General features: G+C 41.6%; 1 protein-coding gene across 7 annotated transcripts in view; it reads left to right on the top strand.

Moving 5' to 3' along the window:
* The window catches only part of LOC130493041 (membrane-associated guanylate kinase, WW and PDZ domain-containing protein 2-like), a 169104-nt gene that overhangs the window by 48520 nt on the left and 106947 nt on the right, over nucleotides 1–13637 (top strand). For all 7 annotated transcript variants that reach the window (XM_056866817.1, XM_056866815.1, XM_056866816.1 and 4 more), the window contains one exon: nucleotides 12082–12113. In XM_056866817.1, coding sequence (XP_056722795.1) covers nucleotides 12082–12113 — 32 coding nt within the window. The remainder of the gene's footprint in view (nucleotides 1–12081; nucleotides 12114–13637) is intronic.

The following is a 13637-nucleotide window of genomic DNA, read 5'->3' as shown; positions in this document are numbered from 1 at the left end:
ACTTCAGTATTATGTGTGTGTGTGTTTTAAATTGCAAACATTACAATGTTATAAATCCTTTATTTTTTTCTGGTGTCGTTGTAAAATTCCTTCGGAAATGAAATGTCCAATGAAGTCAAGCTGGAAAAAGTAACCATTGCTCTGATATTGTTTGCTATGTTGACGTAGACCATAATCTACTAGTAGATCCCAGACTGGGTCACAATAGATCTCCTAAAGCTCAGGAGCCACAGGGAGTGCTATCCTTATAACGCGTTCCGGGGAGTGAACTCCACTGAATAGACCTGAGTAGGATTCTTAGTAGACCTGTATAGGATTTATCTCTACATGACTCAGTGCTCTGTGTCTTAAATATGCACTCTCTTCCTATTATTTCCAGAAACAGTAGCCATTCCTCTCTGACACAAACCTCTATTGCTTGAAAAATCACAAATAAGATGGGTGAATTCGCTAATTTCTCAGCCCAGTGTTCCCTACCTGTAAAATAGTAATATTAATTGGCTACTGTGAGCAGGTCTTTGGGCAGCATGTTTGGGGGCTGGTGTTGGAATCTCTGGTATGTAGTCCCAGAGGTGGATTTGTACTTCTGTATGGAGATATCCTGTATGTGGCTTATGTGATACAGCAGGTAATTTTGAACAGCTCTGCCCCATTATTTCCTTGCTCAGTTCTGTTTCCAGAACATTCTTGAGTGCAATCTTCTAGGTGTATTGTTGTGTGCCATCTTTTCCAGGTTAGGGTTGCCAGGTCTTCCATTCCGGCAGGGGATATCCCACTGGCAAGCCTCTTTTCCCACCACTGCTCTGAGCAGCAGTGGGAGGGAAAATAATCACTGTCAGGCCAATGGCATGGCATCACTTCTGAGTTTCTGGTGATTGCTGGAGAGGACTGACATCGCTTTCAGGTTTTCCACAATTGGTGCAACAATGATTTTTTGTGTATTGGACTTAGGCATGACATCACAGTTTTTCCCTGGAAATGATGTCACACCATCAGCTCAACAGCACTCCCCCTCCCAGACTCGCACCATTTGCCAGGCCGTATTTGGAAACCCTGTTTCAAGTGCAGCATCTTCCTTTGCATTGCTGTGATTCTGGATCAATTCAGTAGCTGAATATGAGTCCCAGTGTTGCTTGCATAATTCTTAATTAGAGTCTATTGTTGAATATTCAAACCTGTCCCAAACACATGTCTTCTCTTGAGTTCTGAAAATACATATATATTTGACCTTTCCTATCAATAGAAGCCAGTGTGATATTGGATGGTCATATCATTGGATAAGAACTGGGGAGATGTAGATTCAAATGCCCAGTGAAGCTCACAAGAAAACTGTGGATGTTGCTTTGAGGAACAGTGGAATAAAAATGTTACAGATAGATATCCTGATTTCTATTGTGTGCCGATCCTGACCGCTGGACATTGCTCATCTATAGAGGTGTACTTTTGTGTACTTACTTCTGTGCCCATATTTTGGCTGTTTTGCTTTCATAGTCATGCGTTCTAGAACAACCCCAGTTCCTGGAGATTTTCCACCCTTTTCCATGTAATTAGAGTTACTTGCCTCCTGGTTTCTGGCAGGGCTCCTGTGGTTTTAAGAGCTAGCAACAGGCAGAAATGAAATAGATGCTGCTTTCCCCTGTGTTGAAACATAATGCCAGGGAAGCCGATTGGTTATGATTGGAATGTGTGTTTGAGTGTGTGTGTGTTTGTGTTTTTTCTGTAGGCAGGGGAAACAAATGCTGGATTTATCAGGCTACCAAACTCCATATTCAATATTCTCTTTCAGTGTTCACTTTTGCAGAAAATCAGGATGCTACTAATCATAAAAGTGAAAATTCAGATTCAAAAAGTTCCTGTTCACTTATCTCATTCCTTCATTTCTATTAATGTAAGATCTGAAGAGAAACCAGAGTATGTCTATTAATGTATATATCTAGGCTCAAATGAAATTTTTCTACTTAAAATACATCGCAAATTGGAGTGGGCAGTAGAATTATGCCCAATCTAATTAAAACGGATAGTAGATTGATCAGTCACAACATAATTCTCTGACCTTTACAGCTGCAACAGAAAATATATATAGCAATTTCCACCAGTATACACTTGCCCCCGGGAGCACCCCCTTTGATGCTGGCGTGAATCTCTGTGATGGGGAAACACTGCCAACTAGGATGCGCCAGCACCCGAGCATGGAGCTGTCACAGGCTCCCCAGAGACGGTTTAAGTGTCCTTGAACCGGCATTCATGCCACTTGGCATAAGTGGCATGAACGCCAGCACAGAGTTTATGCCGGCTTCTATCCCCTTTCGCCCTTCCCTCGTTAGGATTGGGCCACTAATGTACCTTTGAGTGCAGGAGCTCAGATTTAGTATAATGTAATTTTATGATAAATGTAAACACCAGTGAATTACTAATGGGGCATCTCACTAGTCCCTTTGCCAACATTTTGGGTGATATTTTTCCTTCCTGCTTTGGCTGTTGACCTCGCAGTGACACAGACTTACCATTTCGGGTATACGATGTTTGAAGATGTCCTTGAAGATGTCACCTGCTCTTTTAAAGAAGCACAATTAAAGGTTGCGAACTCCTTATGGTGACAGGCGGCTCCTGCTGGGAGCTGTTTTTTTCCTCTCTCTCCAGTTCTGGGGGAGGGGGGATCTAATCTATTTGCTGCCGGTACTCACTAAATCTCTCAAGCAGCATGGGTGATTTAAGCCTGATTATGCATGCCAGGTGCTTAGTCACCCACAGCCTTTGATTTCTATACTTCGAAGGCCTTTCTCAGCAGACTCCTTTAGCGCTCCTAAAAAAAAAAAATTCTACAGATCCCTTTTTCTAACTGTCCAAGACCCTTCTGTAGCCGCATCTCAGAGGAAAATCTAAATGGATAACAAAAAAATGTAAAGTGTGCCTGGCATACGGAAAAAATCTGGAAGCTGAAAATCATGGATAAATGGGATTATATGTAGAGAGGTAATGATAATAGATTGATTCATTAAGCTAATATGTCAGTGGCATGCGTACAAATTAAAAGTGCCAGAATAACACTGTGGCTGCCTGCATTGGTGGCTCCTTCTGAGGAGTCAGTTAATATTAATCACCAGATAAGAAAATGTCTGATAACAGACCCTTTGTAAAATCACTGTGTGATGGAACAGAGTTCCCACACTTGAACGTCTCCTTGTAAATCAGCAGGATGCCACTTGTATCTTGCTCAGTCACCGCTCTGTGTATTCCCATCCTCCCTCCGGTGCTGCAGATTACCTTGCACCATTAATTCTCAGGGCTTTATGATGTAGTGTCAGACTTTAATGCAAACAGGAATACACAGTCCAGTCATAGTCAACAACCTTCTAGCCCCTGGGATTCAGTGGGTTTTGAAGGGTGCAGCTGTCAGGAGCCCTGACTTGGGTGGCAATCGGCTAACCTTGCTTAGCTTCTGAGATCTGATGAGACTGAGCTACTTGGATGTAGATTGGATAGTACTTGGATGAGAGATCACCAAGGACGTCTAGGGCTGCTATGCAGAGGCAGGCAAAGCAAACCACCTCTGTTTATCTCTTGCCCTAAGTCAGTGGTGACTTGACGGCACTTTCCACCACTGACTGTCAGGACCCCTCCTGGGCTGGACTCAGACTCAAGAACAGTCTCCTCAGAGGATGAACAAAAGGAGCTAGGAACTACTCATAGGGAGATGAGGGCTCAGGTGATGCCAATCTCCTGCTATTCCAACTGATCTCCAGCCGATAGAGATCAGTTCACCTGGAGAAAATGGCTGCAGAGTAGGCAATCCTACTTACACATTAACACCAGGACAAGCTTTATCGAAAAATATTATCAGTGACTCTTAATTAATAGCTCACACAGCAATGTATACAGAAGAAGAAAGCATTAGAAAAGTTGCATCATTGGGCTGCTTCTTCCCGGGCCTAGTGTCTCCACTGCACCCACCAAGTAGGAGTAGAACTGGGGCGGGGGCTGGTGGTCTGGGGTCTAGACCTACAGTAAAGAGTGACAGCTGCCCAAGGGTCTGGCAAGTTGGCAGCTTCTTCAGGAGCTGTGGCTTCAGGAGCAGGCTCCTCTGCCCAAGCTTTGGGGTCCCATTGTTCTGAGTCCAGTCTGGTGGTGTATGTAAGGTCACCAGGTCCCTCTTCACCACCGATGGGAGGTTTTGGGGGCGGAGCCTGAGGAGGGTGGGGTTTGGGGAGGTGAGGTACTTCAGTGCCATAGAGTCCAATTGCCAAAGCAGCCATTTTCTCCAGGTTCACTGATCTCTATTGGCTGGAGATCAGTTGTAATAGCACGAGATCTCCAGCTAGTACCTGGAGGTTGGCAACTCTATGCGGAACACTTTAAGGTCCAGCAAGGCCCTGATGTTACCAGGCAGAGCAATCCACCAGGCCGGAGCCAGGGTAAAAAAAGCCCTGGCTCTTGTCAAGGACAGCCGCACATTCTTAAAGCTGGGGACCACTAGCAAATTATGGTCTGCAGAACATAACGTCCTTCGAGGGGTATAGAACAGCCTTTGACATAAAAACTGTCCTTAATTCCATGGTTTGTCTTCTGTGATGTGATTGTGCTATCTAGGCATTGTAGCCTACATTTAATTTTAACCTGATCTAACAAACACATCTACAGGATTCAAGTTTAATATTGGCCTACAAGACCGTTCCCCCTTCTTTTTATGATCAAAAGATGTATAATGCCAAGTCTTATGCTGGGACAATGACTGAAGCCTAGGGCCATGGGACAAGGCGTTTGGGCCTGGAGGACTGTTTGACGAGCTAGAGACCAGTCCATAAATGCTATTGGATCAGAAAATGCCTTGTTGAGAGCAGAAAGGGGGCAATTGGTTATAGGGTTGTGCATATCGATAAACCCAAACCAAAAATTAACCCGAAATTAGCCATTTCGGTAAATTTCAGGTTGACCGAGCACCAAACCTGGGGATAAAGCCGAAGCCAAATAGGCGATTCATGAAAAAGCCAAATAGATATTAGGCTTTTCGGATTTGGCTATTCGCCTATGATAAATCTAAACAGCAGCATGGCTCTGTGCTTTCTCCCCTTTTTCTTTCTTTTTCTTTTTTTGACTGGTTTTGTTAGGGGCCCATAGCTGGGGCACTTTTGAGATAGGGTTATTTAAAAGATGGGGCTCACCCAGTCCCGTCCGGAGGGATATAGCCTCCAACTTAAAGAGCTGGCTTCAACAGCCACCCACCAGGCTTCCGAAGGCGATTTCTTCACCAACATGGATGAGCAAACTCCTTCAGACAGCACCTGTGGTTATGACTTCAGCCGGCTCTGGTATCACCACCACCACCCCATGAAAACCTGCTTTCCAAAAGAAGATTGCCCTGAGTAGAGGCTTTGTTTCCCTGCACTGTGACCATGTCTTGGATTCAGATTTTTCATGACCACAATAAAGGACTGTTCAAAGGATGTCATTTGCCACCAAACAGAATGTTTTCCGTGCCTTATTTCTCTTGTATTTAAGCCTTTTTCCTCCGTTTGTATGCTAATTTGCATGGACATCATGCAAAGTGACCCAGAAATGAAGGTAGCCCCCAGGCTTTGAGGTGACCCTGTCCCAAAGTTCACCAGACTTCGGTGACCATCTAAGGAGAGTCCCTTGCAGCCACACTGCAAATTTGGGGACTCTACCTCCCAGTAGCTTCGGAAAATAATCCTCATAGGCTATAATAGGGCCAAATTTTCGGTAAACCCCAAAATAAGCCAAATACCAAAATTTACTGTTATGCATATTTGGCTTATTCTGGGTTTACCGGAAAAAAATGGGCCCAATAAACACAAACCTGAAATTAATCAATTTTTTTTTTTGCACAACCCTACTTGGTTAGTTTTTAATCAGCATTTCCTCGCATCCCCAATTGGTTTTACTATTCAGTATCACAAATCAAAATGCATAATTTTGGCTCAAATGAGTAAAACTTCAGAGTGGCAGGCTCTGTGGCTATCTGTGAAGTACTTCTGCTGAACTAGTACCTGAAATGATGCAAATTATTGTACCTTTTTTTGTATCCCATGGTCTAAGACGTTCTGGTGTGTGCTATGTGGATTCTCTGTTCCTCATTTTTTTCCCGTCCATTCTCCATATATAGTTCGTGTCCTTGGGCGCAATTTGAGCAGTGGACATACCCGTGTCAATTAAGGTCATTTGTTTGCCATAACATTATTCTGCATGGAAATGTTTCATTCTATACACTTTTAGTTAATGAGTCTTGAGTTGCTTCCTGGAGACTTCTGACACACATGTGCATTTTGCAAAGTGAACTGTGAGAAGATTGGATTGTCACAGATAATTATCTAGCATCTGCTTCCAAATCTCTGCCTTTGCTTTCAGAATAGTTTAAACTTAGAATCTCTTGTGTAGAAACTAAATACCCAGAGACTGATCCATTTTCCATGAGAAGCAACGGAAGTTGCTGAAGCATCAGTGCTGATAGCAGATGGAGACAAAGGGGGGGGGGAAGTCTGATGGGCGAGTTCCGTTCCTTTCAAGAATCTCTTAAAACTTTGCCTGTTCATTTCTATCACCCATATACGCTGAGTTCCCATCTGATGACACCTGTCACACTCTTACAGTGGGGACTGAGATTAAAGAGGGAAGGGAAAGGCTGCAAGGAAAAGGTGGGTTTTAAGCAGGATTACAAGAAAGAGAGAGGGGTGGCATACAGCTGTGTGATTCAGAGAGGTAACCTGGGGTCCAGAGCAAAACATAGTCTTTGGGGCCCTTCTGAATCTCCAGAATGCTGACAGTAGACAATATAAGCCATCATCCTTAGGGTCAAAGGTGAAATGGATGCAAGCTTCTTTATCTATTAACCTTAGGCAATGTGAACCAGGTATCTTGGGGACTTTCAGCCTTGTGGGGCTTCAGTGCAGTTACTCCAGTGACTACGTAATGGTGCAAACTTTATTCTGTTCTACTCTGAACACAAATCTGTTAAAAAAGTACCAGTTTCACACTCACTTTCCATCGAGGTAGTCGATCTTTTAAAAGCTACAGGACATTTCTTGAACATCTCATTGATAGGCCATTCAGAGAGCCATGAGAAGACCCTTAAAGTTGATAACAGTCTGTTGATTTCATTGGAAATGAGCACATCATTTCCATGTCAGCATCTGACCTTTTCTGACAGCCAAATCCCTGCTGGGAGATATAAAGCCCCTGGGTTTCCTTGATAACAACTATTTTCTGCATGGTGATGGCCGTGCCTCAGTGTACGCAAATGCACTAACTGGTTCCTAGTGCAGATGCTTAGAGGAAAGGAGTTTGATTGATGACTGATGGACTGAATGATTGAAAATATTAATATCTAGTCTTTTCATATACACCGACAAAGGGCTATCAAGTAAACAATTGCTGATGATAAAACCATACAGCAGCACAATTCAGTAAGACCATGGTATCTGCAGTAGCCACAGCAAAAACATCAACTCCTTGGGAAGTTTTGCCTCCAAGATCCCTGTGGAAGTAATTCCACAGTGGGGCCACCACAAAAAAAGAGCTTATCTCAGTTAGCCACATACCTAACTTCTGTAGGTGAAGGCACCCAAAGTAAGTATCTTAGAGGACTATTTCCAAGAACAGACAAGTTTAAATGAGCGCCAACCATCTTTCAGAATAGTCCTCCTATCAGCCCCTCATTTTGTATGCACAGTTCTGATCCTTTCAGAAAACACTGTAGCCCTGTGAACACAAATAATGCCTTGTTTAGCAAGGGCAGGATGCAAGAAAACATCACATGAATATACAATCAGGACTCTTAAAAACAAAGCAGCTACCTTCATGTCTCCAATCAGCTTGTCTAGGGGGAAGAAGGTTGTTGAGCAGTTCAGCACCCTCCAGCTGCAGACACAACTTGATTCCACCATCAGTTTGTGGATGCCTCCAAGTAATTTCTTTTTTAAATCTGGGCATTGCACTGTTACTGTGCTCATAGCTCTGACCTGGCCACCTTGACCCATGCCTCAGTAACTTTGAGGCTGGACTGTTACAGTATGGTATTCATGAAGCTTCTCTTGAAAACCGCTACAAAATTCAGTGTGCACCTAAGATGAAAGCCATAACATTTCTGGAAAGGTGGGTGGTTTGTTTTGTTGCCGTTGTTGTTTTTGCCTTGATTAACACAAGTTGCGTCACAAAAGACCCTGAAAATACATGCTAAGTGATGTTATGATGTGGGGGCATGCTCTAGGATTTGCACATCCTAGACCACCCCACAATGTCATGACATTACTTGTAGTTCTTGCCAGAATTGACATTGCATGCCAGTGCGATATCTGCATGCCTGTCTCCACCCCCTAAAAACTCCCAGGGATGCCAGATTTGGCACCCCTAGGGATTAGTATTCTTGGGAGATGCCAGTTATATGACTGAACATCTAATGCAGGTTGTGAAAGAATGTACCCATGAGACTGGGATGTGTGTGTGTGTACTCTCCATGGATACCTTAGAAATGGAAAGCAAGAATCTGTCTTTACTCCTTCATTTCTACTCTTTGGAATTACATAAAATTCAACAGAAGATTGTTGAAGCAAAAAGTAAAGAAAGAGCAAATCCCTCTGGGGATGGAGCTGGGGGAATTTACTCCTTCCTCTAAACTGTGTTAATAGTACAGTTAGCTGGGTGGGGAACTCATATTACATTGTTGAAGGATGTTTACTAAAAATTCTATTGTGTAAATGTATTCCTAAATTATGCAAAAAGAGAATTGGAAATGACAAACACAGAAGAAATGGAGTTGCTCTAATAGTGAGGCAAGATGTAGTACAAGCAGTCAAAGACTATAATACAAAGTCTGACTGAAAAATATCAATCAGACTTCATGGAAAGCCTATCAACATAACCATCATTCAGGTTTATGCCCCAACTACCAATGGTGATGAGGAAGAAACTGATCACACACCTAAACAAGATGTGCTGATAATCTTAGCTGAGTGGAATGCAAAGGGAGGAAACAAAGCAGAATCAAATATTGTTCGAAGATTTGAGCTAGGAGCATTAAATGAAGCGGGAGAGCAACTCATACATTTCTATGAAGACAACAATTTGTTCATTGTGAACACATGTTTCAGGCAACTGAACATATGATTGTATGCATGGATATCACCAGATGGCCAATACAGAAATCAAATAGATTACATAATCAAAAGCAGAAGTTAGAGGAACTCTATTCTGTCTCCTAAAACAAGACCAGAAGCCAATTGTGGTACAGGCCATGAATTGTTAATATCAAAAAACACCAAAACATTCATAGTGTCAAAATACAATCTAAAAGCATCCCTGAAATGTTTAACATCCATGTAAAGAACAGATTTGCATTACTAAGTTCAAGTGAACATGAATTGGAAGAACTATGGGTTGAAACCAGAGATATTATCAAAGAATGGGCAAAAACTATTCCTATAGACAAAAGAAATGCAAAGCCTTGATGGATGAAATTCTTAACATTGCTAAAGTTAGATGAAAATAAAAGGTGGCAGAAATAGAACTGGAAGTCTAAATGCAGTGTTCCAGCAACTGGTATGTATAGACAAAGAGAACCATTATAATAACCAGTGCAAAGAGAAACAAAAAAGGAAGAACAAGATATTTTTTCCCACAAGATCCAAGAAATCAAGGGGAAATTTAAAGCACTGTTAGGCATGCTGAAAGATCAACATGGAAATACGTAAACAGAACAGAACAGATGCCTTCCAAAAAGAATTTTTTAAAGAAGAACCTGCTGTTTTAGAAAGTGAAGTGAAAGCTGCACTGAAAGCAGTTGGGAGAAACAAGTAGTTGGGAGGCATCGATGGATTTCCCAAATCAAACTGAAAAGCAAGGGATGTGTGTTACTGTAGTATTTCTACCACTGTGATCCATCCCACATTCGGAAGCCAAACCTTGCCCCTAGCCTCAAAGCCGTCTCTCATTGATGATAGCCAGGTCAGTAGACATGGACCCTGGCGCCTTTTCCCAAAGAACTACACCCCATTTTTTATTGTTTCTAAGGCACAATGCAGCAGAATTGTTTCTGGCACACCACCAACATAAGCAGTCACTTTGTGCCTGAGCATCCCCTACTAGTAGGGGGATGGAGACTAGGGATAGCATGTTCTTCCATTGGTTCTAGACTTTTTTTCTTAAAGTAGTTTTTTTGCTCCCTCTCTTCTTTCTTTCAGGTGTCTGGGAACATGGTTTTATGTAGTTGTGCATGCAGAGAAGGAGAGGAATAATCTCTGTTTGAAAAGCTGGGTGCTGCTCATTAATTGTAGTGGATTTTGTATTGATTTGTTGGCATCAAATTGAATATTATTATTTGTTGTTGTTTTTCATTGTTTAACTTCTTCATTAACTAACTGCCAGGTACTTTTTTGTGGAAAGACAGTATATAGATCTTAAATGAAATAAAAACATTCAGTGCAGTTAAGCAAATAGTTCTGTTCTACGTATCTGTAACATTGCTGATTGTGATAAGTAAGTGAGCAGGCTTCAATCAAAGACTGGAATGTTAGGAGGATCTGAGAAATAAAATGTATCTCTGAGAATATTTTATGCTGGAAATAAAAGTGAGAGCAGAAAGATCGTGATTTTACTTTCATATTTCAGGTAACATGTGGGAAAGAGGAAAATTGTATGCTTGTCTTGTTTTTTCTTTAAAATAGAGATGCATATTAGGGCTTAATACATAGAGGAGAAGTCTTTGTGATATGATCCCATACCATTTCAGCAATGGCTGCAGAGTAGAACCATAAAGCTTGGGCATCTTTTTCATGGAAGTATATCCTGCCTCCAAAAGAAAGGTCACTGGAAGGAATCAGATCCTTTGACCAGCACTCCTGCTCCTGGGACACCAATGTTATTGTAGGAGGTGTAAGAAGGCAGGTAACATGGATCGGACCTCACTATCATTTTCTGAATTCTGCCTTTTCAGTATAAGTTAAAATTACTTTCATTGACCAAATAATATTTGTTGGATAATCATTGACTTTCAAATTATTTGAACTCTGCTTCAAGTATTGTAAAGAGTGATGAATATAAAAAAACAACTGTTTTCACTCAATTAAATATCGACTTTAGTTGCATGATTTTGATTTTATTTAATACTGTTCTTTTGAACTAGAAAGAACTAGAATGAATGAATGAATTTGTTTTTACGGCATTAGCCAGAACATATCAACAAGAACTAGAAAGAAACAAAATCAAGGCAGTATTTCATTGGAAAAAAATTAATGGGTAGGGGGGAAATGCAGAAGAGGCCAACCCGGCTGCCAACCTCTAGGTGGGGCCTAGAGATCTCTTGGTATTACAACTGATCTCCAGATGACAGAAATGACTTCCCCTGGAGGAAATGGCTACTTCGGGAGGTGGCCTTTATGGCATTGTAACCTGCTGTGGTCCCACCTGTCCCCAAACTCCACCCTCCCCAGGCTCTACCCCAAATCTCCAGGAATTTCCCAACCCAGGGTTGGCAACCCTAACCCTTGCCAACTCATTCAGTCATAATACCAAAGCATATTTTAGTGCAAGATGAAAATGCCTAGTAGGAGCTTGAGAAGCATTCGTATACTCCTTGTATCTCTTTCCTCTTCAACTTTTAACTATGGTGAAATAATTAGCCAGTGTGCCTTTAATTTAATGCAGCCATTCATGATATGGTGCAGTTCCTCTCTGTGTTAAGTGCTATTTTGGAAGATTCTTTAAATTAATTATACGGAAGCCCAGTAGAAATACCTGTGAATCATTCTGGTAACTTTCATTGTCTGATCATCTATCAGAGTCAACAACTGGACAATACGTGCCTGACCCCACGGTTGTGAAAGATAATGGCAAATGAATTTGTGAATTCACTAAGCAAAAATTCTGGCAACCAACAATGTTATGTTTTTGTTCAGCAGCACTCAGGTTCTTCTAGGTGCCATCATCATTCCTTATATGTGTGCAATTCTCGTCTAAATATAACAAAAATTACACATTTGCACTAACAGGGGAAAAAAAGATTTATGTTGGCCAATCTGGAACATATCAATACAACACAGATGCACTGATAAGCTTTTTCCCCTTTTGTTTTAGGATTCTTTTCACCGTGGAAGACTCCAAAGCCTGTAAGTTTTTTAAAAAAATTCCTCATTAGAATGTGAGGGCATGATAGGGCTGCCAGCCAGTGGCTGGCAACTGGTGGGAGTCAGGGGGGCAGGGAGAGGGGCCCCTGGTGGACAGAGTTCCATCACTTCCATAGAGTTTCCATTGATTCCTTGAGCAGAGTGACGCCACTTCCGGGTTTTCTTCAGAAGTGACCTAACACTGTTATGCCAATGGCCATTTTTTTTTCCTGCCAGCCACAGAGTGGCAGCAGGTAACAAGAGCTGGGGGGTAGGAGGACTCCCACCCTAGGAGATAAGTGGCATCTCTAGGGCATGATCCAGCTAAAGCTAAGCACTTTTATGTTTCCTTGATTTCCATGGATGAGAATTAATTGCATGCTTAACTCTTTCCTATTGAAATGAATGGAATTGAAATGGAACCTTGCCCTGTATTTGTAAGTATATGTATGATCAAACAGTAACTTTTACTTTTATAGGATATTCATTTCTTCGTTGAATCTTCATTTCAAGCAAGGGTGCACCAAACTCCAGCCTAAAACATACTTCCCAAAAAGTAAATGCTGTTGAACTCAACAGGACTTATTTGTTTTAAAACATTAATATCCTGCCTTTCCACCTAACCCAGGTCTCTAAAGCAGTTTATAACCACAATTTAAAAGTTTTAAAAATTCATAACTGCCAGCAAAATTCGTCCTAAAAATTGATGCTGCCAAAGATGGAGTGGGGAAAATCTGTTAACAGAAAAACAAAGCTGGTACCTGATGAACGTGTCTGGAGGAAGTATTGCAAAGTCTTAGTGCCATCATGAAAAAGGCCCTGTTTACAGCAGCCAGTTGCCTCACTTCTGAAGAGATCAAGGCATGTTCTTAAGTCTTGCCTCCAGACTAACATGTCTAGTATTGTGCTGTAAACTTTGGTTCCATTATTTGTTCTTGGCCTGGCAATACAGTGGGTTTGAATGCTTCAAAATTCAGTCTAATAACAGTTCACTAATTAATATTTCTTCATGACATATAATCCTCCTGGTGTCCTTCAGTCAGCTCAGCTCATTTCTCTATAGAATTAGCCAATGGCAAATGGATTATAATAGAACCTGATTGCCTTGGGCAAAGCCACAAGCACAGATATTCATTATCTAGCTAGATAAAAGGCAGACTTGTGGAAGAATTATAACCAATGAAATTCAGAAGCACCTAAACAGTGCACCTGATCAGCCAATCTTGTTCCTTCCTCAAGAGAATGGGAAAGCTAAAATGCATCCCTCTCTTTTTGCCTGATTAATGAGGTACACCTCTGTGCCCATCTTCTGTTAATATATCCTCCTAGTAGATAAATTTTTAATTTATGCTTGGATTGCTGTTTGGAAGAATTCTTGTTTTCTCCATAAGAGAGAAAGCGTAACATTCCCCATTTGGCTTAGCCAGGCTACGACCTGAAAATTCTGACAGTGCCCTTCATACAGTCCTTTGCTGACAAAAGCTTGGAGGTGTTTTTCCTTCACATCAAGCTGGAAAAGAGAACTGC

The sequence above is a fragment of the Euleptes europaea genome, unplaced genomic scaffold (assembly GCF_029931775.1).
Source record: "Euleptes europaea isolate rEulEur1 unplaced genomic scaffold, rEulEur1.hap1 H_6, whole genome shotgun sequence".
NCBI lineage: Eukaryota > Metazoa > Chordata > Lepidosauria > Squamata > Sphaerodactylidae > Euleptes > Euleptes europaea.
Note: the sequence above shows the minus strand (reverse complement) of the source record. Positions and strands in the feature narration are given on the sequence as shown.